The sequence below is a fragment of the Zalophus californianus genome, chromosome 4, assembly GCF_009762305.2.
Source record: "Zalophus californianus isolate mZalCal1 chromosome 4, mZalCal1.pri.v2, whole genome shotgun sequence".
Taxonomy (NCBI): domain Eukaryota; kingdom Metazoa; phylum Chordata; class Mammalia; order Carnivora; family Otariidae; genus Zalophus; species Zalophus californianus.
Genome location: NC_045598.1, coordinates 126,824,177 through 126,849,644, shown reverse-complemented (window position 1 = coordinate 126,849,644; position 25,468 = coordinate 126,824,177). Strand labels below are relative to the sequence as shown.

Sequence of the window (25,468 nt, the reverse complement as noted above, 5' to 3'; positions counted from 1 at the left end):
GTTCTAACATTTGCTTTGTCTATTCTGGTAATTAGTCCATTTGGTATCCACTCATCTACGGGAATCAAGTCAAACTCCATACAACATCCTACTTATGTCTTGACCTCTACCTCTGCTGCCACCCTGGTTAGGCATTCTGAGGCCAGAGCAAACCATGGGGTATTCTTCTCCGTGTGTGCCACTTCCTTCCATGATTTGGCACATCTCCTCCTCCTCTTTATGGCAAATTCCTACTCATTCTTCAAGAGTCAACTCAAGGATCAACCCTTCTGGAACATTTTCCCAGCTCTGTTTTTTTGATCATAGCTGAGTCTAAAGTATAAGGGACTTCAATGGCATAATTACAGCTAGCCAGATAATATATTATCAAAGAAAAGGCCTTCTTGAGAGGGCTGGACAAGAACCATTTGCTAAATTATAATCTGTCAAAAGAATTTAAACTTTATGGCACCAACTATTACCAGTTACAACTGATGCAACAAATAAATGCAACCATTGTATTCCAGCTTTGAAAAAATGTAACATAGGTAAATATGATGAATTAAAAAAATGTCACTCAATTCCCCTCATCTAAAATAATTTAGCTAAGATGAACAAATCAAAAGAAAAAGTATATACCTGAATAAAGGAACTTATAATGCTGTCAACTGAAGGAGGTCTTTGAAGTCTGTTTGCAATTTTGTTCTGAAGAGCAGGAACAACAGGAGAAGGCTGTCTCAAGCACTGGGGGGGAAGAAAGTATACATATATATGTATGTATATATATACACATACAAACACACACATACGTATATAAACATATATAGACATACACCAACATATGTATGTACAAACACGTACATACATATATGTATGTCTACATATATATGTGCCTGTGTGCACAGACACCCCTAATAGTTACAACACCACTTAGGAAGTTCAGAAAGCTATTGCTTTTATTTAATAAAATACTTTTTACCAAAAAAAAGTGAGAAATTCAATTATGTAAGATCAAAAACATCAGTTAGGATAAACATAAATTGATTTAGATATTGTTATTAAAACCAAAGCACTCTCAGATTAGAACAAAAAAATCCAACAAACTTAAGTAAAGCAATAACATACCAAATATTAGGAAAACAACAAAAACAAAAAACAGAACTAAGGTAAACACTTGTTTTAATAATAAAAAGAAACAGGACAACACAAAAAAACAAAAACTCTTTTCTGGGAAATAATATAAATCAACCTCTAAAACCTAGATCCCTTGTCACCAAGAGCATCACCATGAGGGAATGTTCCAGATCACAACAGCATTCTATGTCTCCATAAGAGATAAAAGAGGGTTTCAGTTTCCAGTGTAATAAAGTTAATAGTTCCCAATTTCATATTAAAATCAAAATGCAAAAAACAAATTCCCAACAAAATGCAGTAATAATTATCTGGTTAAAAAAAAAAAAAAAAAACCCGGAACAGAGTATATGTATGGATGTTAAATTGTTCATTTTGCATGGTACAAAACCAAATATACTTTCACTGGTGACTCTGACAAAATCAGAAATATATGAGAAAATCTTTTCTTTTAAAACCACTAGATGACCACAAGCAGAATTATAACAATATAAACCTTCTAAAGGAACACAGAGGATGAAGCAAACAAAGCATACTCCACAGAGTAAGAAAACAAATAACTATCAAGGAAGCATAAATAAAAAAAAAAGCCAGAAATTCAATTAATATGATCAAATATATTGGGTCTGATAAAAATAGATGGATTTAGGTATCACTGTTCAAAAGACTATAATTCTCTGATTAGGGTAAAAAACTGAATTTAAAAAAAAAACATAAAACCAAATTCAACAAACCAAATATACAAGCTAAATAAAAAATAAATGACACAAAAGTAAAAACTAAGAAAATGGACAAAAACATGTCATCAGGCATACATAAATAAAAGAAAAATTATAGCTAGCAATGATAACTGCATCACTGAGAGCAAAATACGTTAAATGGAACAAAGCTGGTTTAAAACTATGGTACTTCACAACTGAACTAGAGCAGTCATAAAACTGTATATTCCTAAGAAAAGCATTTTCTCTTAAACATAATTAGAAATTGGCAGAAATAAATGTTCTTTCATTTTTAAATAATTTTACAAGAAAATATTCTCTGTGTTTTCCACTCAATTTTGCTACAAGTCTAATATGGCTCTAAAAAATAAATGCTATTAATTTAAAAAATGAATGACATTTGAATAATATTTTAAAAGGCAGAACAAATATATATCCAACTTTAAAAATGAAGGGTATTGCCTAACATTACTAGAACACTGAAAATAAATAAAGCAAACAAAAAACATAGGTGTTACTTATAAATTCTCTTTTAAATAATGTTTCAGCAGATTCTAACTGCAAACACTTATTTCTATCACCATAAAATCCTGGGGTGAGAAATCAAATAGTGTATCTGAACCCATCAAAAATGGCTCATGCTGTCTATAGCAGGTTACCCACTGAAAAGTGTACCAAACCACATCATAAATACACTAGAAGAGCCCACTGGTTAAAAGTAGTATTTCTGTGAATGCTGCTTAGAAGAAATAATGTCTGTATAAATCTAAATTTCTGAAAACCATTTTCTTAAGTTGAATTGGGCCAAAACTATAGCACATACAGAGTTTTTCAAGATGTGTAGGCCAACTACATCTGAACTCCTAAGAATGCTTGTAAAATGCAGATTCCTGGACCACCCTCAAGCTTATTAAAATCAGACACTTTGTGGATAAGACCTGAAGATGCATTTTTAACAAATCCCCAGTGATACTTACACATATAAAATTTTAAATATAGCTTTGAAATATGAGCAAGGGTGTAAACTGGAGCTTCACAGGGGCCAAGTGGCTTCCTAGAGAGAAAACCTCTTTGATCCACCACACACCTAACAGTGAATATCAATCAGTCTCAGCTATGGACTTCAAACCAGTCCATTATGAGGCACCAATTTCTTTTTTAATTTCCAATCCATCAAGGATAGAAGTGTAAAACAGTAAAAATGAATTACTAAATACATGAAAATTTTTAAAAAGACATTACACAATTTAAGTCCAACTTTTTTATCAGATCCAACACACACAGAATTACTTTGACAAATTGCTACAAAAGTTTCCAGACACTTAGTTTCCATTTTTGTACTTACTCTTAGCATGAATAGCTGGCCAGGTGCTACTCCAGAGACCACGGGAACAAGATTAAGAATGACTAAGGTAAGTAAAGCCCTTACATTCACTGGGGGGGGAAGAGCAGCAAGCAGGATGACATGCATGCTCTGTACAGGAAGCCCAGTGCACTGCACCCAGATGAAGTAGCAAGATGGAAGGGAGAAACAAAAGCCTCCCCTCCCCTCTCTCTCTTTTGCTCTCAAGGCCACAATGAAAGGGGTTTAAACTATGGGTTTAACTGACATTTCTGTCTGAAACGTACCTTTGTTTCTTCCCCGATTATATTTTCTCTTGCATAGTAGTGCTGAAGCTGCAGATTATGTTTTTCTTCCTCTTCTTTCTTCTTTCTTTCCGCCTCTTTTCGTCTTTCTTCAGCTAACCGAATAAGCTCTTCATTTTTTAGCCTTTGCTTTAAAATAAAGAGAAAAATACACACTCCATACATACATTCTATAGTCCATTCAAATATCTGCTGTCTTATTTGTCTGAAATAAAGAGATAAAATTGAAGATATAGATGATACAGTGTTAACAAAAAGAAGCTATTTAACAATAAAGTATTAGGCATTTTGTTTTTTTTGTTTTTTTTTTTAAGATTTTATTTGTTTATTTGAGAGAGAGAGAATGAGAGACAGAGAGCACGAGAGGGAAGAGAGTCAGAGGGAGAAGCAGACTCCCTGCTGAGCAGGGAGCCCAATGCGGGACTCGATCCCGGGACTCCAGGATCATGACCTGAGCCGAAGGCAGTCGCTTAACCAACTGAGCCACCCAGGCGCCCCAAGTATTAGGCATTTTGTATAACATCCCAGTAAGCCTAAGCTAATTTTTGGCTTAAAAAAGTCATCATTAATCTTTTTTAACTTAGTCTTTCACTTTAATAAAATAGTATCCAATAAATGGATATTGATCTGATATTTTCTAAATGTACTCTAGGACTGTTCTCTGTAATACCTTTCCAAGTCAAAATAAAGATTTCACTTTCAGGGTAAGTAGAAAAAGAAAGTAGGAAAAAAATGCACCTCCTCCTCTTTCTCCCTTTTCTTTTCCTGTTCCTCTTCATACTCTTGCTGAATTCGTGCTCTCTGTTCTGCAAGCCGTTTTTCTTCTTTTTCTTCTGCAATTCTTAGTCTCTCTCGCTCTGCTTCCTCTCTTTGTTTCTTTTCCTCAATCTAAAGAATTAAACCTAGTTATTACTCTGGAAAACTAATGAAAGTTAGAATACCATGTAATATTTTCTAGTATCCTATGAATTCAACATTCATACCCTCTTTTTAAGTTCCTAAATTTTTCAGTTTCCTATATTTTATTAAGGAGGCTACATGATGTAATGTTGAGATATGAGTAAAATTCCAGCTCCATCAAATACTTACTCACTGAGTGACCTTAAGAAGACATTCTTATTCAGTTTTGTCATCTGGTAAAAAGAGCTATTAATGTCTACATCTCCAAGGAGTACTTACAGAACTGAAGTGAAACAATGTATGTTAAAAAAAATAAAAATTCCTGTTTACACACATACGCAGTAAATAACTCATGATTATATTATTTTATAATGATCATTACTATTATGTCTCAAAGTTCCTTGGCTTGATTAGTATCCTGAAACAACAATGTAGTATTTTAGCATTTAATCATTCCTTATGCAAGAAACCCTTCCCCAGAATGCCCTTTCTTCTTTCCTATCTACTGGTAAGTGGTAAGGTAAACAAGGATTTTAGCCACAAGGGTTCATAATTAAGTTTCATCTTGAATGCCACCTGGGGCCTACAGTGCTGACAACTCCGGAGAAATATTCTAAGGCAAGGTCTGAGATGTGAAAGGAAGAGGACCTTGAGGTATAGTCTACATCCTCCATGAATGAGGTAAGGTAGAATGGCAGCAAAGGTATCGGGAATTCATGATGCTGGTTTTAAGGTTATCAATAGATTTCAGTTACTTTTAAATATGAAGTGGTTATGGATATTCATATTATTTTCATTGTTCTTGTCTACATATCCTCTAGCTTCAAGGCTGTTATATCTAGCGTTATCAATCTTTTCAACTGTAAGAACTTTACTCTTCCTACATGTCCCATGACTTTACATGCTAGGGCTTCTTCCAACACTTTTTTCAAACAACACTATTAAATAAGCACAATCCTAATATTTAGTACTAATAAGGTACCCATAATCACTTCTTCAAGTACAATACACCTAGACAAAAGGGCAATTATGATCTATACAACAAAACCTCACATTTAACACTTATTCCCCCTTCTTCCTATTCCACACACACACACACACACACACACACACACACAATTTACAATCACAAAGTCACTTCTCCATTAAGGGTCACAATCATAAATGGATCACACACCTAAGAAATCCACAGAAATGCCATTCCAACAAAAATGCTACACAGCAGTTCGACAGAAAGAGGAAAGCTATCATCTAGGTCAGTTGTTTTCAAACTGTATAATACAAAGGTGCTTCAAGGGTCCTGCAAATATTTTACAAACTTTACCTTACAGCTGAAAAGATTAAATTATTTCTAAAGCTGTAATTAAAAATTATATGTAAACACTCATTTGCATTACTTATCAGATTTTAACCACATGAAGACTTCTGCATTAACTTTAACAGTATAACTTTTTTATGCATACATGGAGCTAAGCCTTATTTTGCCATCTTGGTACACAGATCTGAACATTTTATAACATTTCTTTTGACATTTAAGTTTGGGGATACTTCTTGTCTGACACTTTAGTGTTGGTAGTAATAATAAATACCATTTAGATATTTTAAATTTTCTTAGAGTTTTGTGCTAGATTTTGCTTGAGAGGGAAAGAGTTTTAAGGGGCTGCTTAAAGAAAAATATGTAAGCCACCATTCGAGAGCAATCCATTCACCTAAACTTACTCTAAAACTGATATAGTCAAACTTCCCCTATTACTACTTTTTTCCAGAGGGAAAGACTCTTAGAACCGTCTAGAAATATAAGTGTGTATTGTGTATTGTACTTAAAGTCAGGAGACCTGGGTTCAATATGCTGGCTCTGCCACCGTGGGTAAGCGTCTTAGCCTGGGTTTTAGTTGCATGTCATAAAACAGAAATAGTAATACCTTCCTCGGCAAGTTTGAAGATTAATGAGATACTATATGCAAAAGTACCTTCAAAATAATAAAAGGCTATATAATTTCAAGACTGTTTTCCCCCCTGAATTCTACCCTAAACCATGCTAACACTTGTTAAGTATAATAGGAGTTACATAATTTTGACTTGCTGTCATTATGGGCAGTATACCACAGGGCATTTCAAGTTCAGTAGGTGACTCTGTGACCCTCAATCAGCTGCTACATGAGTGGCCAGTACCGTAAGGACTTCTGATGCCACTCTCTTACATTCATTATCTCTATTCATTCTGTCGATCCTTACAAAGGTCTTTCCATTTCCATCCATTTCCATTGTTGCCCGTCTAGTAAAATACCCTTGCTTCCAATCTTTTAAATCCTCGAAAAATACATCTTAAAGACTAATGCCAGATCAGTCACCCTCAAGAGCATATCCATTACATCACTGCCTTATTGAAGAGTCCACAATAATTAGGATTAGAAAGAGGACATATTTGAGTAGAACATTTTTAAGAAGAATTTAAGAGTTTGGGATTAGACTGGATAGCTTTAGGTGTCAGACTAAGGAATCTGAGTATTTTCTGTAGGAAAGAAAAGCTACTACCAGTTTTTGAGTAGCGAAGCATAACATGAGAAGTCATATCAAAGGAAGACCACCCAGACCACAGGGTTAATCTGATAATGGGATATTAAGGGTGGGTGGGAAAGGGGTGTGGCGGTGAGAAAAGAAGAAATTGTGAGTCCTTCTCTTTCACCTCAGGCTCCACCCCTAGTATTCAGCACAGGAGTAGACACAGTATGGGTATTCAATAATTGTTTGCTTAATAAACGCTGGATACTCACTCAAGTGTCTTACTTTGAGCATTTCCACTATTTTTAAATGCTATTTGCTTACATGCATAAATGAGGCAAATAATTGCAAAATGTGATTACATCTGATTTTTAATAATTTATAAACTATACTGAGTCAAGAATATATCATTTGGAAAAAAACTATTGATTTTCTACTAACACATAAGCATCTAGAAATATTCATTCTATGTCTAAAAAGCAAATATTTTATTAAATCATTCAGTTTTAGAAATGTCAGCATTCTTTAACAATGATTTAATAAAGTTTAGAAAAGAGATGGACATTGGGGAGAGTATGTGCTATGGTGAGTGGGGCTGTGAATTCTGTAAGACTGATGAATCACAGACCTGTACCCCTGAAACAAATAATACAGTATATGTTAATAATAAAAAAGAAAAAAGAGTAAGACAACTGGCATGCCTAACATGTCTCCATATTCCTTTCTCAGATATAAATGAAAAATCATTTTAGTACTACCTATATCTGATGTAAATTAGTTATCTTAAATAACTGTGGAGGTATTTTAGAATTTATTCTTTATCCTGTGAGTAAAATCTTTTCAAGTTTAGTTTATTACAATTCTAACAAAACTTTGAAACTATGATAAAATAAGCACTTCACCTGAAAACGAAGAAAATTCTTGTATAATTCTTGCTGTTTAATCTGAAGTTCAGTTGGAGGCTCACAAAATATATTTCCCCGAGCAAAAGGAGAGCTCTGTGGTTGCATATAACCTTGAAAGAGAAATTTTGCAAAAACATACCATTACTCGATGGTTAGAAAATATAAAGGTTAAAGAATAAAGTTTGCTACTAAATAAAAATAAATTTAAAAATAAAGTTTGCTACTAAATAAACGTGCTAACTACGGAAGACCAGAGGTCAAAAATCAGAAGAGGAAGGCTGAGATTAGAATCTGAAGACCAGATGAAAAGTAACGAGTAAAGAAAAATGATGAAACAAAAATATATAGTTGAAAAATTTATATCTATATCTAAAAGACACCAAGGAAACAAAAGGTAGGAGCCTAAACAACTTTCACTGCAGCACAGACTTTAAAGTAAAACTTATATAAAGAAAAAAAGTACATTTAAGTTCTTATGTAAATACCCTTTTCTTTTTTTTTTTTTTTAAGATTTTATTTATTTATTTGACAGAGACAGACAGCAAGAGAGGGAACACAAGCAGGGGGAGTGGGAGAGGGAAAGCAGGCTACCCACTGAGCAGGGAGCCCGATGCGGGGCTCGATCCCAGGACTCTGGGATCACGACCTGAGCTGAAGGCAGAGGCTTAACAACTGAGCCACCCAGGTGCCCCTGTAAATACCCTTTTCTTAAGAATATGCTTAATTATATATTAAAATCTAGTATGTATACATATATTAAAAAATTTGTTTTAGAAAATCAGTAATTCCAAAAGTCTTTCCATCTATGGTTCACAATAGATTAGAAAGCCAGCTCTGAAAACACTTTTTACAAATTAGAATGATTCTTTATCACTGCAATAATTTTTATTTAAAAATTCTATTAAAGTAACAGGATATAAACATGAAGAATAAAAATATGCTATATGTTCCTATAAATAGAATTATACATTCTGGGGAAGGATTAAATGATTTCATAAAGGCAACCTGAAAAATAATTATACCCCAGGAGTCTCTCCTTAAATGCAGGAAAAATATGTTTAAATTTAAGCCTCATATAACTTTTTATATTATTTTTTAGTTACTGACTCAGTCTTTATACCATCAATCTAAAGCATATCTTTCTCTCACTCATGCCTTGCAGTTTCGCTGCCACTTAGGCCTATTTTGCCTTGTGTTTAAGTATTAATGCTTATTTGAATAGATCAGCAGAAAATCAAATGTTATAGTGAAAAAGCAGATAAGCAAAACAAAATTAAGTTTTTAAAAATAAGATCTTTAAAAAATAAATTACAAAAATAAAATCATGGAGAAACACATGCTCTAACCTATGGAAATATATCTAGGTATCATAATAAGCTAAACACTAAGTTTAAGTCAAATTAGTATGGACTTCATAAATATGGTGCTTCATTCTAGAACCAGAAAGTAAAAGAAAAACAATGAACTTTAGGAAAGGCCTCAAACAGGTCTAATGAAGAGAAAACATGAAAGGATAATGAACTTTTAAGCACACATTGTAACATTCAATTTTCAGATATATTCAAGTTCCCTAAGGCCTTTAAAATATCAAATGCCACATATGTATGTGTATGTGTAAACACACATATACATATATAAACATACACTCACACACATAAATGCTAGCACAGCAACAAATTAGGTGACTGGATGGTTTCTTGCATTCAGAAAGTCTATCTTAGGTTAATTCTTAGGGAACTTCAATACACAAAAAAAGGGGACATTTTAGCACTTCATGAGTTTGTATGACTTCTTAAACGAAAGCACCTGCCCACAATAACAGCACTAAAACCCTGGGAGTGTAGAGAAAGACAACAGGCAGTAAATTCTGCTGTACATGTTCAATCATCAAGTTTGTGTGTTTTCCTTGGAAAGGGTCATAGAAACCTGATTTTTTTCCAGTGTTTTTGCTTGATAAGCAGAGCTAGATGCTTAAATCCTTATTAATATGATAAAGTTCTGGGTGAAGACAGAACTACAAACAATACCAGGTGTGGAAGAAAAAGATAGAGAAGGAGTATGTAGAACTGGGATCTCAATACAGACTACTAGAAATAAATGAAGAGAAAAATAATGATGTATCAAAAAGAAGTCAAAATTCCCTTCAATAAAATGAAAGGTGTTTTTACTGCACAATGAACTATTACAAAGAGTGGAAGCCAAATTAATAATTATATACAATAAAAAAAATTCAATTGTAGTGCTTCAAAAATGAAGACTGGATCCACTAGGTAAAAATCTATTGTAGATCAAAGTAAGAAAGCACTTCCTCGTAATTAGAGATCCAACAGTGGTACAGGCTGTCCACGGAAATGACAAGTAGCACATCTCCTAAAATGTTCAAAAAGGGCATAGGGATTAGCGCTACCATCAAAGGCGTGAAAGATGAAAGGTTGGTGATTCTAATCACAGCTCCCTATTTAATCTGCCTGTTTGGCCAGGCAGTCATATGGGTTAAAAATTTAAAAATCAATTTTGAAGACTATATGATCAGTCAGGGATATTTTGGGAAGACTTTCTAATATAAGTTCTTTAGTAGTCTAAAATCAAAACTTTAGTGGAAGTACAAAAGCAGAATTTGTAGTAAATAAATGGTTACTTCTACAGGCATCAAAATATAGTGCAAAGTGATAGATATGTCCTTTAAACTTCCTTTGATTTTAAAATATGTAACATATTTTCATATACACTTGATAAAGAAGATGACAACTTTCCCTGCCAAGTCATAAAGAAAGCTACTGAATAATTTTCTATGTATAGAACCTTTAATTAAAGGATGTTGTTTGATAGCAAATCAAAGATATTGCTTAAAAAAGGGACATCAAATTAAACTTTTAAAAAAATTAAACTTCATTTCTTTGTCCTTTGTGGTTTTACAAGACAGGGCAAATGATTACAAAATAAGCAAAAAATAAAATTAACAATTAAAATAAAAATAAAGTATAACAAATAAAAATAAGCAATTTCTTTGTACAATATATCATATCACATCTGATGCATTTTCACTAGTTCAAATAGTTACGGGTATAAGCAGCAAGAGACTATTTGTCTGTATATGTGTAAAGAGACTATGTGATTTTAAGTCCTCCCACCAGCAAAATAAAAATTTTAGCAGTAGCTAAAGCATACATAAGTTATAAAGCTGAGAAGAAACACATAGTGTTAAAAAGCAAAGTATATTTCCCTATTCGCTTTTTTTCAAAATACTTAAGAAAAGGTATTGTAAATAACATGAATAACGTGTTATGCTTTCTGACTCAGTGTAACCAAGTTCTCAAAATCACAATATGACCTTTGTCAGGCAAGAGAAGAGAAATGTTACTGAACAACTTTAGAAATGTAAACAAACAAAAAAAATAGAATGTGATTAAAAACCTGAGTTTTTATTCGTAGAATCTTCTAGGTTCTCAGCATTTGAGGTGGCTAAATTTTGGTTTAGAGATACAACAGCCCTTTTATCTTCATATGTTCTTGCATCTGGGTTATGGTAGGCATCTATATTTTGTCTGTGCATCCTATTCAAATCAGCTAAGAGGGAAAAATAAGCCATTTATTTCAACAAATACATTTTTGTAATTAGTATGTTTAATACATTTTTTAAAGTAGAGAACCAGAGAGAAAAAAATAGGACAGAGTTGGAATAATTCAATGGTATCTTGGTGCCCTGAAAATAGAAACAGAATTATTAAAACTTGTAAGATTTTCAAAAAATAACCTTATAAAATAAACTCAAAATCAGTAGAGACCTTAAGAATGTTAGATCTTTGACAACCCATAAAAATTATATTCATATCTATGTTAGTTAAGAAGTTGGAATTTTTTTAATACAGAACAGCAACAATTCAAAACAAGTCATAGCGAAATTTACCCAACTTCATTAGCATTCGTAATGAGAAAAATATAATCATGTAGTGCAGAGTTTTAAAATACATCCATAAACTCTTTTGATGGTCCTCCCTTAAAAGATGGAGTTCAATTCCCCTCCCTTTAAGCATAAGCCAGAGTCAGTAACTCACTTCTTCTGAACAAAATATTGCAGGGTGATGCCATATGACTTCCAGGCTACTTCATAAAAGACATTATGGTTTCCACTTTGCTTTATCTACTAGATCACTTACTCTGAAGAAAGTCAGCTACTATATCATAAGGGCACTGATGGAGCCCCATGGAAAGGCCCACATGGCAAGAAACTGAGGCTTCTTGAGCCATGTGAGGGAGCCGTATTGAAAATGGATTCTCCAGTTTCAGTCAAGCCTTCATATGACTATAACCCTGGCTGACATTTTGGATTCCAAACTCATCAAAGACCGTGAGACAGAAATAACCAGCTAACCCATTCACAAATTACTGACTCACAGAACCACAAGATAATGAATATTTGTTAAATTAACACATTACATATTGGGTAATCTGTCACACAGCAATAGATACCACATACACATCACAAAAATCTGAGCACACAGAATCAGGTCAAACAACAAGTCAATATTAAAAACAGACCTGAATGACTACAGAACTCTAAAGCTGTAACAAAATAAAAAATACTTCTTCTCCATAAAACAATTGGGATAGTAAGGGACTAGCTGAAATCACAGAGAAACTGACTGCAAAAGAACTGCTAACTGCCAAGAATTGGTAAGGAAAAATTAGCTAAGTGCTCCTGCAATCATCACCAAATCCTGGGATCTATCTGGATATGGGAGGTAAATGCAAACAGAAACATGACGATAAAGTTGAGGTCATGAACTAATAGCTGCGGTCCCTAAAAAGTCACCAAATTACACAAAAGAACTCAAATGGGAAATCAATATCTCATCATCCAAAATTCACTAGAACAGCATAAAATCTCTCTATATAAGTGAGAAGTCACTATGAATAACAATATATACAGTATTCTTCCAGTTTCTATTAGAAGAGTATGGTATATCAAGCTCACTCCTTCTAAGATGAAAACCAGAGGTCTGTTACCAAACTAATGAATGCTCAGGGAAGGCAATCTCATTTTGATAATCATTTACACAACCATAAATTAAGATATAAATATCTTATAAGTAAACAAACACTATAATAAACTTCAAAATGAATAACATGTTTTACTTTACTATTGTGATTATACACAGTCCTCTCAATTAGATAAGTCAATGTATTTATATAAAAAGAAAATTGATGTCAGCAGAGTACATAATTATTTAAGACTATCAGACTAAGCAATCAAGACAAGTCCATATTGCTATTTATTGCAAAAGACTATCGATTAACTGGTTACTCCTTGTCTATCTTTCTGTGAGGTGGTAAAATAAAAGGTTTGAAATCAGCTAAAAATCAAAATTTAAAAACGCACTTTAGTGAAGAGTATAATTTGCCAATTGCAAAGATGTCACTGAAAAACAGCCTTTATTTCAAATGTACACCATCATATCACCTAATATAAAATTGCTAGCATTACAGAATAATTCTACAAAGAACAGAATAACAAAAGAAAATATTACAGATTAATGAATGGGAAAATAATTCTACTCTCTGAACAATTTATCAGACCAGGACTAAATTATGTGATAGCTACAGGTAAACAATACTTAAATTTTTTTCACTCCTTACTTTATTGTTTTTTTTATAAACCTAAATACTTTGAAATTAAAATTTATTTTTTAAAGATTGACTATTGATTTTAGAGAGAGGGAGAGCAAGCGTGCACGTGCATGATCAGGGAGAGGGGGAGAGCGAGAGAGAGAAAGAGAAGCAGACTCCTGTCTGAGCGCAGAGCCCACCCTGAGGCTCGATCCCACGACCCTGATATCATGACCTGAGCCAACATCAAGAGTCAGACACTCAACTGACTACCTATCCAGGCACCTCATAAAATTAATTTTATAAGTTAGCTGTTGTTTGATGAAAGTACCAAAACATAAAGAAAATGGTTGAAAATATTTCTATAGGCCCAAGATTATCCAGCGATCATGATTGATATACAAACTCTTCTATAAATCAATTCAAAGAACTAAAGAAAATTTCCAACCCTAATTTGACTAATAATACATATTTCAAAATTAAAATATACATACTTAACTTATAAAGATCAGTCTCTAAGACAAATAAAAATCTAACTGGCAGTCCATAAAATAAATCTCATGAATTTAAAAATATTAAAATGAAAAAAGTATATTGTCTGAACAAAAGAGTACACTAGAAGTGAATAAAAGAAAGTTACCAAATATATGGAAATTTTAAAAACTCATGTCTAAATAATTAATGGGTCAAAGAAAAATCACAAAATTAGAAAAGTTAGTTGAGTGGAAATGAAAATACCACATATCAAAATTTGTGCTACAGTTAAAGCAGTACTCAAAAGGAAATTTATAGCATTTTTAAATGCATGTATTAGAAAAGAAATCAAATCATTAAGCTTGTACATTGAGAAAACAGAAAAAGAAAATTAAGTACAAAGCAAACTACAGGAAGAAAATCGTAAAGATAAGAGGAAAAATAAATGAAACAGGAAAAGAACAACAACAGAGAAAATCAATGAAAACCAGAGCTGGTTCTATGAAAAGATCAAAAAAATGAATAAGCCTCCAGCAAGATTGGCTAAGAAAAAAAGAATAAACAAATTACAAATATCAGGAATAAAAGAGAAACTATCACTGTAGATCCTATATACAGACATTAAAGAATACTGTGAATAATTTTATGCCAATAAATTGAAAAATTTAAATAAAATGGATAAATTCCTTTAATGATTCAAACCACAAAAGTTCACACAAGAAGAAATAGATAAACTGATATCTTTATGTACTAAAGAAGTTGAATTCATGGTTTAAAAACTTCCCCAAAAGAAAATTCCCAGCCCAGGTGGCTTCACTGGTAAATTCTAGCAACAAAAGAGGAAACTTTTCCCAACTCCTATCTGTGAAGCCAGCATCATCCTGATACCAAAACCGGACAACAACATTATAAGAAAAACAGACAAGGGTATGAGCCTAGATGCAAAGATCTCTAACTAAATATTAGCAAATCAAATCCTACAATAAGAAATTAAAAAAGAAAAACAATAAAATATGACTAACTAGGGTTGATACCAGGATAAAAGAGTGGCTCAACATTTAAAAAAATTAGTCAGTGTGGGGCGCCTGAGTGGCTCAGTCAGTTAAACTGACTTTGACTCAGGTCATGACCCCAGGGTCCTGGGATCGAGCCCCACATCAGGTCTCTCCCTCTCCCTCTGCCTGCTGCTCTGCCTACTTGTGCTATCTCTCTGCCAAATAAATAAATAAAATCTTTTTTTAAAAAATTAGTCAATGTAATTCACCCTATAGCGACAGAGTAAGAAAGATGAAATTATCATTTCAAAAGATGTAGAAAAGCACTTGACAAAATTCAACATATACTCATGTGAAAAGGAATAGAAGAGCAGGAATAGAAGAGAACGTCCTAGACCTGATTAAAAAAAAAAACAATCTACAAAAAACCTACAGTCAACATTACACTGGTGAAAAGACTGAATGCTTCCCACCTAAAATCGGACAAGACAAGGTTATCTGTTCTCATGATTTCTAATCATTGTACTGGAGTTCCAAACAAGTGCAAAACACAAGCAAATAACTAAAAGGCAATCAGATTGGAAAGGAAGAAGTAAAACTGTTTGCAGATAACATGATTGTCTAAAAAATTCCAAAGAACCTACAAAAAAAAACTAACAAAATATATTACAATATCTGAAAACTGCAAAATATTGCTAAAAGATATTAACTAAGAGTAATAAGTAGATAAATATTCCACATTCATCAATCAAAAGATTCAATATAGTTAAGATGCTGGCTGTCCCAAATTGATCTTTTTGTAAATGCAATCCCAATGAAAATCCCACATTTTTTTGTTGAGGTTGACAAAATGATAGTAAAATTTATATGAAAATGCAAGGGAAGTAGACAAAACAATCTTGAAAAAGAAGAACAAAGTTGGAGGACTCACACTTCTCAATTTCAAAACTTACTACAAAGCTACAGTAATCAAGAGAGTATGATATGGGCATAAGGATAGACATCTAGATCAATGGAACACAACATAAGAGTCCATAAATAATTTTATGGTCAACTGATTTTCAACAAGTGTATCAAGGCAATTCAACGTACAAAATGTTCTAAAATTGTGTGATTGTAGCACAACTTTGTGAATATACTAAAAACTGCTGAATTGTATATTTTATTTTCTTTAAAGATTTTATTTACTTATTTGTGAGAGAGAGAGAAAGAGAGAGAGAGCGCACAAGCAGGAGGAGCTACAGGCAGAGGGAAAAGCAGGCTCCCCCGCCAAGCGAGGAGCCTGATGTGGGGCTCGATCCAAGGACCCTAGGATCATGACTCAAGCCAAAGGCAGATGCTCAACCAACTGAGCTACCCAGGCATCCCCGAATTATATATTTGAAAGGGATAAATTGTGTGGCATGGGAAATGAGATCTCATTAAATTAAAATTTTAATTTCTCATTTGGGACACTACACTAGATTATGGAAGATGTTAACATCATGGGAAGCTAGGTGAAGGGTACACCCTATATCTCTGCAACTCTTCCCTAAGTCTTGAATTATTTCAAAATAAGAAGTTAAAAAAAAAAACACAATGAGATATCCTATCTATTTAATAGAAAGGCTAAATACAAGGGCTGATGAGGAGGCAATGCAACCAGAAATCTTACGCTTTGCTGGTAAGAATGCAAAATGGCACAACCACTTTGGAAAATGTTCTAGAGGTTTCTAACAAAGTTAAATATACACTTATTACTATATGTTCCAGGAGTTCCATTTCTATGGAAAATGAAAATTTATATGCACATAAAGACCTGAAGGCGAACGTTTGTAACAGCTTTATTTATAACAGCCTTAAATTGTAAACAAGCCAAAAATCCATCAACTGGTAAAAGGATAAACAATTATGGTACCTCCACATAGTAGAATCCTATTCAGTAATAAAAAGAAGTAAACTACAGACATACACAACGTGGATAAATCATTAAAACTAAGAAAAAAAAGACACAAAGGCAATACTATTGTGTCAGAATGCAGATCAGAGGTTGGCAAGGGTATATAAGGTTGGATAAATTGGAAATGTTCTATATCTTGATTGCGGCAGTAGCTGCTAGAATCAGCTGTCAAAACTCACTGAATGATACACTTAAAAAAGGATGAATTTTGTCATATGCAAATTGTGTCTCAATAATCAACATAAAAACAAACATAAGTCTAACTGGGGCAAATACAATACATAAAAGAAATACAAATACTTAATCAAATATATGTGAAGAAACGCATAATCTATTAATCAGTTAGAACTATGAGATACTTCTGCTATCTTTCAAAGTATTTTTTAATTTTTATTGATTTTTTTGGAGTAATTTTTAAGAATTTTAACATATGATAGATTCATGTAACATCACCATCCTTATAATCATCTTAAGAATATACACGTATGTAACCATTAGAGAGGGGCTTCTTTCACTTAGCAAAATTTCTTTGAAGAGTCTTTCAAGTTATTATGTGCATCAATAGTTAATTCTTTTAATTGCTCGGTAGCAATCCATGGTACGAATGTACCACAGTTTATTCATTCAACCATTGAAAGTCATTAGAACAGTTTGTTTTTTTAATAGGAACTTGAAAAAAGAACTTTAATGAATAGAGAGATGAGAAAAGAAACAGATTTTGAGTGTCGTACAAATAATAAAAATGAGAGATATTTACTTTAAAAGGGTTGATGCACAAAAAAAAGGGGGCTGATGCTATTCCAGTTATATGGGTTAATATTTATTAATAACTACTTCTCCTTATAGAGACCTTCCCTAGAGAGCTAAGATAAGGATGAACATTAAATTTCCTTAACTTCTTTGTAATAAAAGATCAAAGATAAAACAGGAGTAACTAGAAAAGCCAGCAGCCCAATTAATGTTGGCCAACAGAAAGTACAGAAGTTATATGATCTCAGTCATTACACGAAGTAAAGTAGAATATAGATCTTTACTACATATTTCAAATATAACAGAAAAATTACATTCCCTCCTCTCCCTCCCTCTCTAAAATATATCAGTCACAAACAAACTGACACTCTTTAAGGGATGAGTTACCTGCTTTGAAAATACCATTTAAAAAAGAGTTACACTGTATTTGATAAAATAGTATACTTTTCTATCACATGGCATGACAGTAGAATTAAATAAGCAAAGTAAACATTACTGTTAAAAATGAAAACCACAGAAAAGTTTGCTTCTTTACTGTGAGGTCAAACAATTCTAAAACAGTATTTTATAATTCAATAACCCACCTTCATCCCACTCCTTTACGCCAACTAAACACATACAGAACAACTTAATTCTATTATGTGGACTGGAAATAATCTTAGAGGCAAGCTTGAAAGTCCTAGGAAATTATTCTATTCCAGTGTTTACCAAAGTTTCGGTCATTTAAGCACCTCCTTCCTAGTAACTACTATGTTTCTATCAATTCACAATTTAAATTCACTGCAGCAAAGACTTGACTAGATGCTTATCAATTTCATATCCTCCTCCTAGGCACTATAATTATGTCTCCTCATAATTAGGCCTGAATATTGGAGCAAAGACAAAGCAATATTCCCTCCACTTTTGGCCAGAGTCCCCACAAAACTCTCAACTCAATCTCCCACCACTGAACCCTGTTTGGCTGCTCGAATTACAGGATTTCAAAGTGGAGGAATGACACAAGAGAAGAGCCCTGGATTCCTGAGTCACCTCTTGGAGGAGAACCACCCAAACAGCATCAGACTGTGACGTAAGTGAGAAGTAACTTTAATTGCCTTAAACCTAAGCCTCGAGCCTCTGATAATTAGGGGTTGTTCGTTTTTTGTTGTTGTTGTTGTTTTAAGATTTTATTTATTTATTTGAGAGAGAGAGAGAAAGAGCGCGAGAGCGAGCACAAGAGGGGGTAGGGTCAGAGGGAGAGCAGACTCCCCACTGAGCAGGGAGCCCGATGCAGGACTCGATCCCGAGACGTGGGGATCATGACCTGAGCCAAAGGCAGTTGCTTAACCAACTGAGCCACCCAGGCGCCCCTAGAGGTTGTTTGTTAAAGCACTTTCTGTTAAATGCCTGAACTAATACCTGTACTTTAAAAGGAAATGTTATAGCACTATCCTTAAATGAAAAACCAGTGTTTTTCTAATATATATTCAAATAACCATTTAACTTTTAAAATACGCAATGTTTATCTATATATCACCTAAAATCACCTCATCTATAAAAAGAGTAAGAGTTCCAGTCTTCAAAACCGTGAGCAAAGTATGAGGTGAAGATAGGAAAGGAACAAATCCTTTGGGAAGAAAAGAGTTATCTTAGTAATTTAAGTGGGTCTCAAATACATCTTTTTAAAAAGCCATCTTTAACAAAGAAGCAAAAGCATAATATTTAAGAACTCTTAATAACTCAATATCCAGAAAGTATTCTGACTACATCCCTCAACTATCCCTATAATGTATAATACCTGAAGAACAAAATGAAGTCTACATCTTTACCATTTAATGGGTTTCTATTATTCGTTTCTCATTTCTAATAATTTTCAAAAACCTGTCTTTGTCTATTTTTATTCTTACCTAAAAGCTAATCAGAGACCATCCCAATATATATCACAAGTTGTATAAGTAAGACCTCTTTTCTTCAAAGTGCTGGCTGCTGTAGTTTCTAGATCAAACATTTTTTTTTTTTTAAGACAGGGAGAAAGAGCATGTGAAAGATGGCGGGGGGAAGGGGGTCAGGCAGTGGTGGGGAGACAGAGAGAGAGAGATAATCTTAAACAGGCTCCACACCCAGAACAGAACCCAAAGTGGGGCTTGATCTCACGACCTTGAGATCATGACCTGAGCTGAAATCAAGAGTCGGACACTTAACTGACTGAGCAACCCAGGTGCCCCTCTAGATCAAACATTTTTGAGAGTACATAATTTAAAGACCAATCAATATGATTCTGCAACCTGCCAGAGAGTTTCTGAGATCAGGTCTTTACATTTCAATGGAGTCCTTGCAGTGTGCAGGTACAGGGCGTGTATGAAATACTGCAGCCCACAACTATTTCAGATCACTTATATTTAAAATGTCTTACTACTTAAAAAAAAAATTTAATAAGAGTTTTGTTATTTTTACCAGGATGTTTTCTTAAAAATCTAACCACTAGTTTGGGTAAAAACTTGCCAACTAACATGAGCTTTTCTCTGCAATTGAATTATTATTAGAGGATGAAAAACATGCAACAAAATTAAATCAATAGTACTCCAAAGAAAAAAGACTTTCTAACCTGTTATTATATGTGTTACAAAATATCTCTTTTGCATTAAGTTACACAAAAAGAGAGCTTGCCTTACAGGCTATGATTCCCACTTCTTCTACCACCCCATTCTTTTAAAAATTTAAAAATAGTTCAGTTTCTTTTAAAAACAACAGATCAATGGAAATAACATACTTATCAGATTTCCTTTTGCATCTCTCAGAGGAGCACCACCTCCACCTTTTCCCCAGGGGTTGTAACGTCTCATTTCAGCTTCTAATTTAGCTTCATATTCTTCTTTTTCTTCACGTTCTCTCTTCCTTCTTTCTTCTCTTTCCCGAATCTTGATAATGTTAAGAAACATTAGTGCTGACAAGTATTCTGATACAAAAAGTTTAGTCTTAATATCAGTTTTTATTTTTATTAGAGAAAAAAACTGGAGTTTGGTTTTGTTTGGGTTTTTCTGTTTTGGTTTGGTTTTTTTTTTTTGGTTTTTTATTTTTACAATCTGCTTCACCATAAAATTTGAAATCACAAATCTATGGAATACCCAATTTAAAAACACTTCCTTGGTGAGAATAAATAGCTGTTGGTCCCTCACATCATTGCTACTAGAGTGCTTTCCAGCCACTGATGCCAGTTGGGACTGAACCAATTCTTCCTTCCCACCAACTTCTACCTGAGCCACTCCTTCCCTAACCTCCCCAGCTGCATGAGGACCAATAGGATCTCCCTACTTTCCTTTTCCACCTATCCTTTTATGGGACCTGGCCAGCCACAAACTACTCCCCACTTCTCACCAGACCTACTTTTCCCTGGGCAAACTCCATTCCCAGAATTCAAGAGGTTGAAGGTTCAAAGCTATTTGGAGAATTCTGGGCTCCTTTAAGTACAACTTTATGAAAGCATATAAAACAGTCTTCTCATCAACAAGTGTAAGCACAGGTTAGGTCTCTAGGAACATATGGATAGGCAATGAACAAGAATCTACATTTTGGAAAGTTACTTTTAAAATCATAAGGCCCCCCCCGCCCCCCCTCCACACACACACAAATCATAAACACATGCATGGAAAATTTAAGCAACCACTACATCAAGGCCAAGAAGTCATCTCATACATGAAATAAAATTCTAGAGTTAGGAAATGTAGTTTTGTCAGCAGTGTTTTTAATATGCTCATTTGAAAACAGATATATAAATTCAATCTTTTATTTGTAGAAACCTACCATCCAAAATATAAAGTTGTAATTCTACAATTTAAAATTTTATAGAATTTTATAGAAAAGCACTTCAGATGGATATATACCTACCAAGAGTCCCAGAATCCTCTCAGAGATATGGATACTCCCCAGAAAACCCCATACATTTGATACAATTACTTTGAAGTAAACTCTCTTCAAATATTACAAACTACAATATAACCCATTATCCTCCTCCCTAAAAGTGTTCTACTTTTTTCTCTTAGTTCATATTCATAGCCTCATTATTCACATAGACTACAACATTCAGAATCATCTTCAAGCCCTTTGTTCTTTCTCATTCCCTATATCTAAGTCCTATCGATAAATCCCAGAGTTGTCTTCTGGATGTCCTCCCACCTTCCCCATCTGGTCAGGGCCTCATTACCTCCAGTCTGGACTGCCTCAGTAGTCTACTGAAAGGTTTCTCTGCCATATCTCTTTCCCAATCATATACATCACAACTAGCTACGCTTCTAAAACTTAAAGGTATTCACATCAACTATTCCTTTCACTCTCTGGCTTAAACTTTCCTCCCGTAGGCTCTCCAGAACAGGATGAAACTGAAAAGTCCTTATTAGTTAATCCTTCACAATCGAGCACAATCTAACACTTCAGCCCCTTCTCCCACATCAATTTCCATTCCCTGAATATATGCCAGGAATTTAAAATCTATTCATTGCATAACATGTAGTTCAAGTATCAACAACACAGGAAGCCCTCCGAACAGCCAGGCAATTATTCTTATCCTATTCTTCCAAGAGCATTATAATCTATCTGCATCAAAATTTATCATACTGAAATATAAATGACTGGTACTGTTTTCTCCTCTGCCAAACTGAGTTATAAGGGACCACTGTGCTAACACATAAGATGTTCGACACTGAATGAACGAATGAATGAATGAATACCTGTTGCTGCAAAGCTTCTTGGTAAGACTGAAGTGACTGTTTTGAAGGCTTTGGTTTATCTTCAAAAAACAATCCTGAATTTATTGCTCGATCACTCGTAATTTTCAGTTCATTCTGTCCAACCATATTCCTGTATCAAGTACACAATAATTTTAATCCATCTGTGACAAAGCAAGAATACAATACTCCTTTGAAATAGCACAGCGTTTAAGTAGATTTAAAAACACGGAAAAATGTTTCTCTGTGGGTCAAAGAGAAATCCTTAAGTAAATGTCCCCTTACTAAGTTTTCTCTACTGTCTCTGTTTCACAATTAATGGAACTTTCAAATTTATTAGATCTATTTCTTGACCTACGTGGCAGATACATGGGGGTAAAAACTTGGTGATAATACACCAAACAGTATATATATGACTTATGCACTTTTCTGAATGTAGAGAAATAACAATATGGTAGAAGTTTCCCAATATTATAACTAATAATTTACTTAATAAATGTACTCTAATATAAAGTATTAACTTCTTAGCCATTTCAAAAATAAAATTACTGACTGTCCCAAATAAAACTCAAATTTTTGAAAAACTTGCAAGGAATCAAAAAAGGAAAAATTTAAAACATATTATGGTTATATAAATCTCAAGCAAAAAAGTGCTATTTGCCTTAAATACAGGAATGCAGCCACTCTGAAGAAAGCAATACATTTAAAAATCTTAATTACAGAAGATACTCAAATATTAGTTTTATAATAAAACTATAATTATTAAAGAGACTACAAGAGGCTTCTCATCTCCAAAAACATCATCACTTCAAATAAGGAGTCCCTTTTGTGTATCTAACTTATCCAATTTATTAGCAATCTTTCATTAGGATAAACAGATGTTTATGTATACTGTCACACTAGATCATGAGAGGATAAAAGATGAAGATGGGGCGCCTGGGTGGCTCGGTTGGTTAAGTGTTCAACTCTTGATTTTGGCTCAGGTCACAATCTCAGGGTCATGAGACCGAGCCCCGAGCTAGTTGTGGAGCCTGCTGGAGATTCTCTCTCCACCTCCCTCCCCACTTCCCCCCCACCAAAAAAAATTTAAAAAAGAAAAGGAAAGATGAGGAGAGCCAGAGGAAATGGTTCCTAAAAGATGTTAGACTTTTTATTTAAGAGCACCGGGCTCTGCATGTACATATGAATAAAGAAGGTTGAAAGGGCTTATCTGAGTAAGACCAATCTCTCAAAACAAACTGGCTATAAATTCCACTATCTAAAAGAACTTATCAAACACCCCCAAAAAACAAAAAATCCAGTCAAAAAACGGGCAGAACATATGAACAGACACTTCTCCAAAGAAGACATACAAATAGCCAAGAGACACATGAAAAAATGCTCCACATCACTCGGCAGCAGGGAAATAGAAATCAAAACCACAGTGAGATACCACCTCATACCAGTCAGAATGACTAAAATTAACAAGTCAGAAAACATCAGATGTTGGTGAGAATGTAGAGAAAGGGGAACCCATTTACACTGTTGGTGGGAATGCAAACTGATGCAGCCACATCAGAAAACAGCATGGAGGTTCCTCAAAAAGTTAAAAATAGAACTACCCTATGAGCCAGCAACTGCACTACTAGGTATTTATCCAAAGGATACAAACATAGTGATCCGATGGCGCACCTGCACCCCAATGTTTATAGCAGCAATGTCCATAATAGGCAAACTATGGAAAGAGCCCAGATTTCCACAGACAGAAGAATGGATAAAGAAGACGTGGTGTGTGTGTGTGTGTGTACATACACACAACGGAATATTACTTGGCCATCAAAAAGAATGAAATCTTGCCATTTGCAACAATGTGGATGGAACTAGAGGGCATTATGCTAACTGAAATAAGTCAGTCAGAGAAAGGCAAATACCATATGATCTCACTCATATGTGGAATTTAAGAAACAAAACAGATGAACATAGGGGAAGGGAAGGAAAAATAAGAGGAAAACAGAAAACAGAGAGGGAGGCAAACCATAAGAGACCGTTAACCATAGGAAACAAACTGAGGGTTGCTAGAGGGGAGGTAGGTGGGGAGATGGGATAAATAGGTGAGAGGCATTAAGGAGGCCACTTGATGTAATGGCACTGGGGTGTTATATGCAACTGATGAATCACTAAATTCTATTCCTGAAACTAGTAATACACTACATGGTAACTAAATTGAATGTAAATAAAAAAAATTTTTTTTTAAAGAATTCATTCTTTTTTATGGCTGAATAGTATTTCATTTATATGGATATAATGCATTTTGTTTATCCATTTATGGACATTTGAACTGTTTATACTTAGAAGTATTATGAATAATACTGTTATGAACATTCACATACAAATCTTTGTGTGTACATATATCTACATTTCTCTTAACTATATACCTAAGAGGACAACTCAAGTGATGTCTGGTAAGCATGTTTAACTTTTTAAGAAACTGCCACTTCTTGACACTGCTTTTTATGTATTGACTTTGTATTCAGCAAAACTATTAATATTTTATCAGCATTCAAAAAATAAATAGAAGAAAAAAATAGATAAATTTATGCTTTTTTCCTTTTTTCAATGAGTCATTATAGATTTTACTGATGATATTGATGGCTTAAGACTAGTAGAATCTCTAAAACCCTGCCCTGCTTATAAGACCTGGGATGGAAATTGTGCCAAAGATGGTTCTAAGTGTTGGGTAAAGTTGGAGTAGTGATTCCTCAGCAAATGAGGGCTCCTCTTCCTCTCTTCCTTCCTTTTTTTCCATCTTTCTCTGGTGATCCAGAGCTCTTACTACTTAGAAATCATCTAGACAATGAAGTGCACCATACAGACAATGTAGTCAAATTTATTGTCATGCAAGAAATGAATGTGAAAAGGGGTTATTAAGGACAATGCTAATATCAAAACTGGAGAAGTGGATGACTCTGTCAAAATCACAGGAGATAATCTGGTCTTCAGTGTACCTACAGACACCCATCAATGTATCTCCTAACCTTTGGGAAGGGAATCTGTGACATTTCCTTTGAGAATTTGATTAAAAACTATCTACTTTCACTGCAGAAACTTACATATACAAAAATTATGCATACAATATTTCAATGGATTTATATAGCCTCTCTAAAACCTACATACCTCATGTTAAGAAATCACAAACATCCTTTTCAGCTCTAAAGCTCTTTAATTTGGTCCTGAAGAGACC

The 25,468-nt window shown here is 34.0% G+C and overlaps 1 protein-coding gene across 6 annotated transcripts in view; it reads right to left on the bottom strand.

The window, feature by feature from the left end:
* The window catches only part of CSPP1 (centrosome and spindle pole associated protein 1), a 266,222-nt gene that overhangs the window by 45,861 nt on the left and 194,893 nt on the right, over window positions 1-25,468 (bottom strand). For all 6 annotated transcript variants that reach the window (XM_027570502.2, XM_027570590.2, XM_027570366.2 and 3 more), the window contains 7 exons: window positions 22,252-22,381; window positions 20,298-20,445; window positions 11,198-11,350; window positions 7,781-7,893; window positions 4,215-4,364; window positions 3,459-3,605; window positions 619-723 (listed from right to left, as the gene is read on the bottom strand). In XM_027570502.2, coding sequence (XP_027426303.2) covers window positions 619-723; window positions 3,459-3,605; window positions 4,215-4,364; window positions 7,781-7,893; window positions 11,198-11,350; window positions 20,298-20,445; window positions 22,252-22,381 — 946 coding nt within the window. The remainder of the gene's footprint in view (window positions 1-618; window positions 724-3,458; window positions 3,606-4,214; window positions 4,365-7,780; window positions 7,894-11,197; window positions 11,351-20,297; window positions 20,446-22,251; window positions 22,382-25,468) is intronic.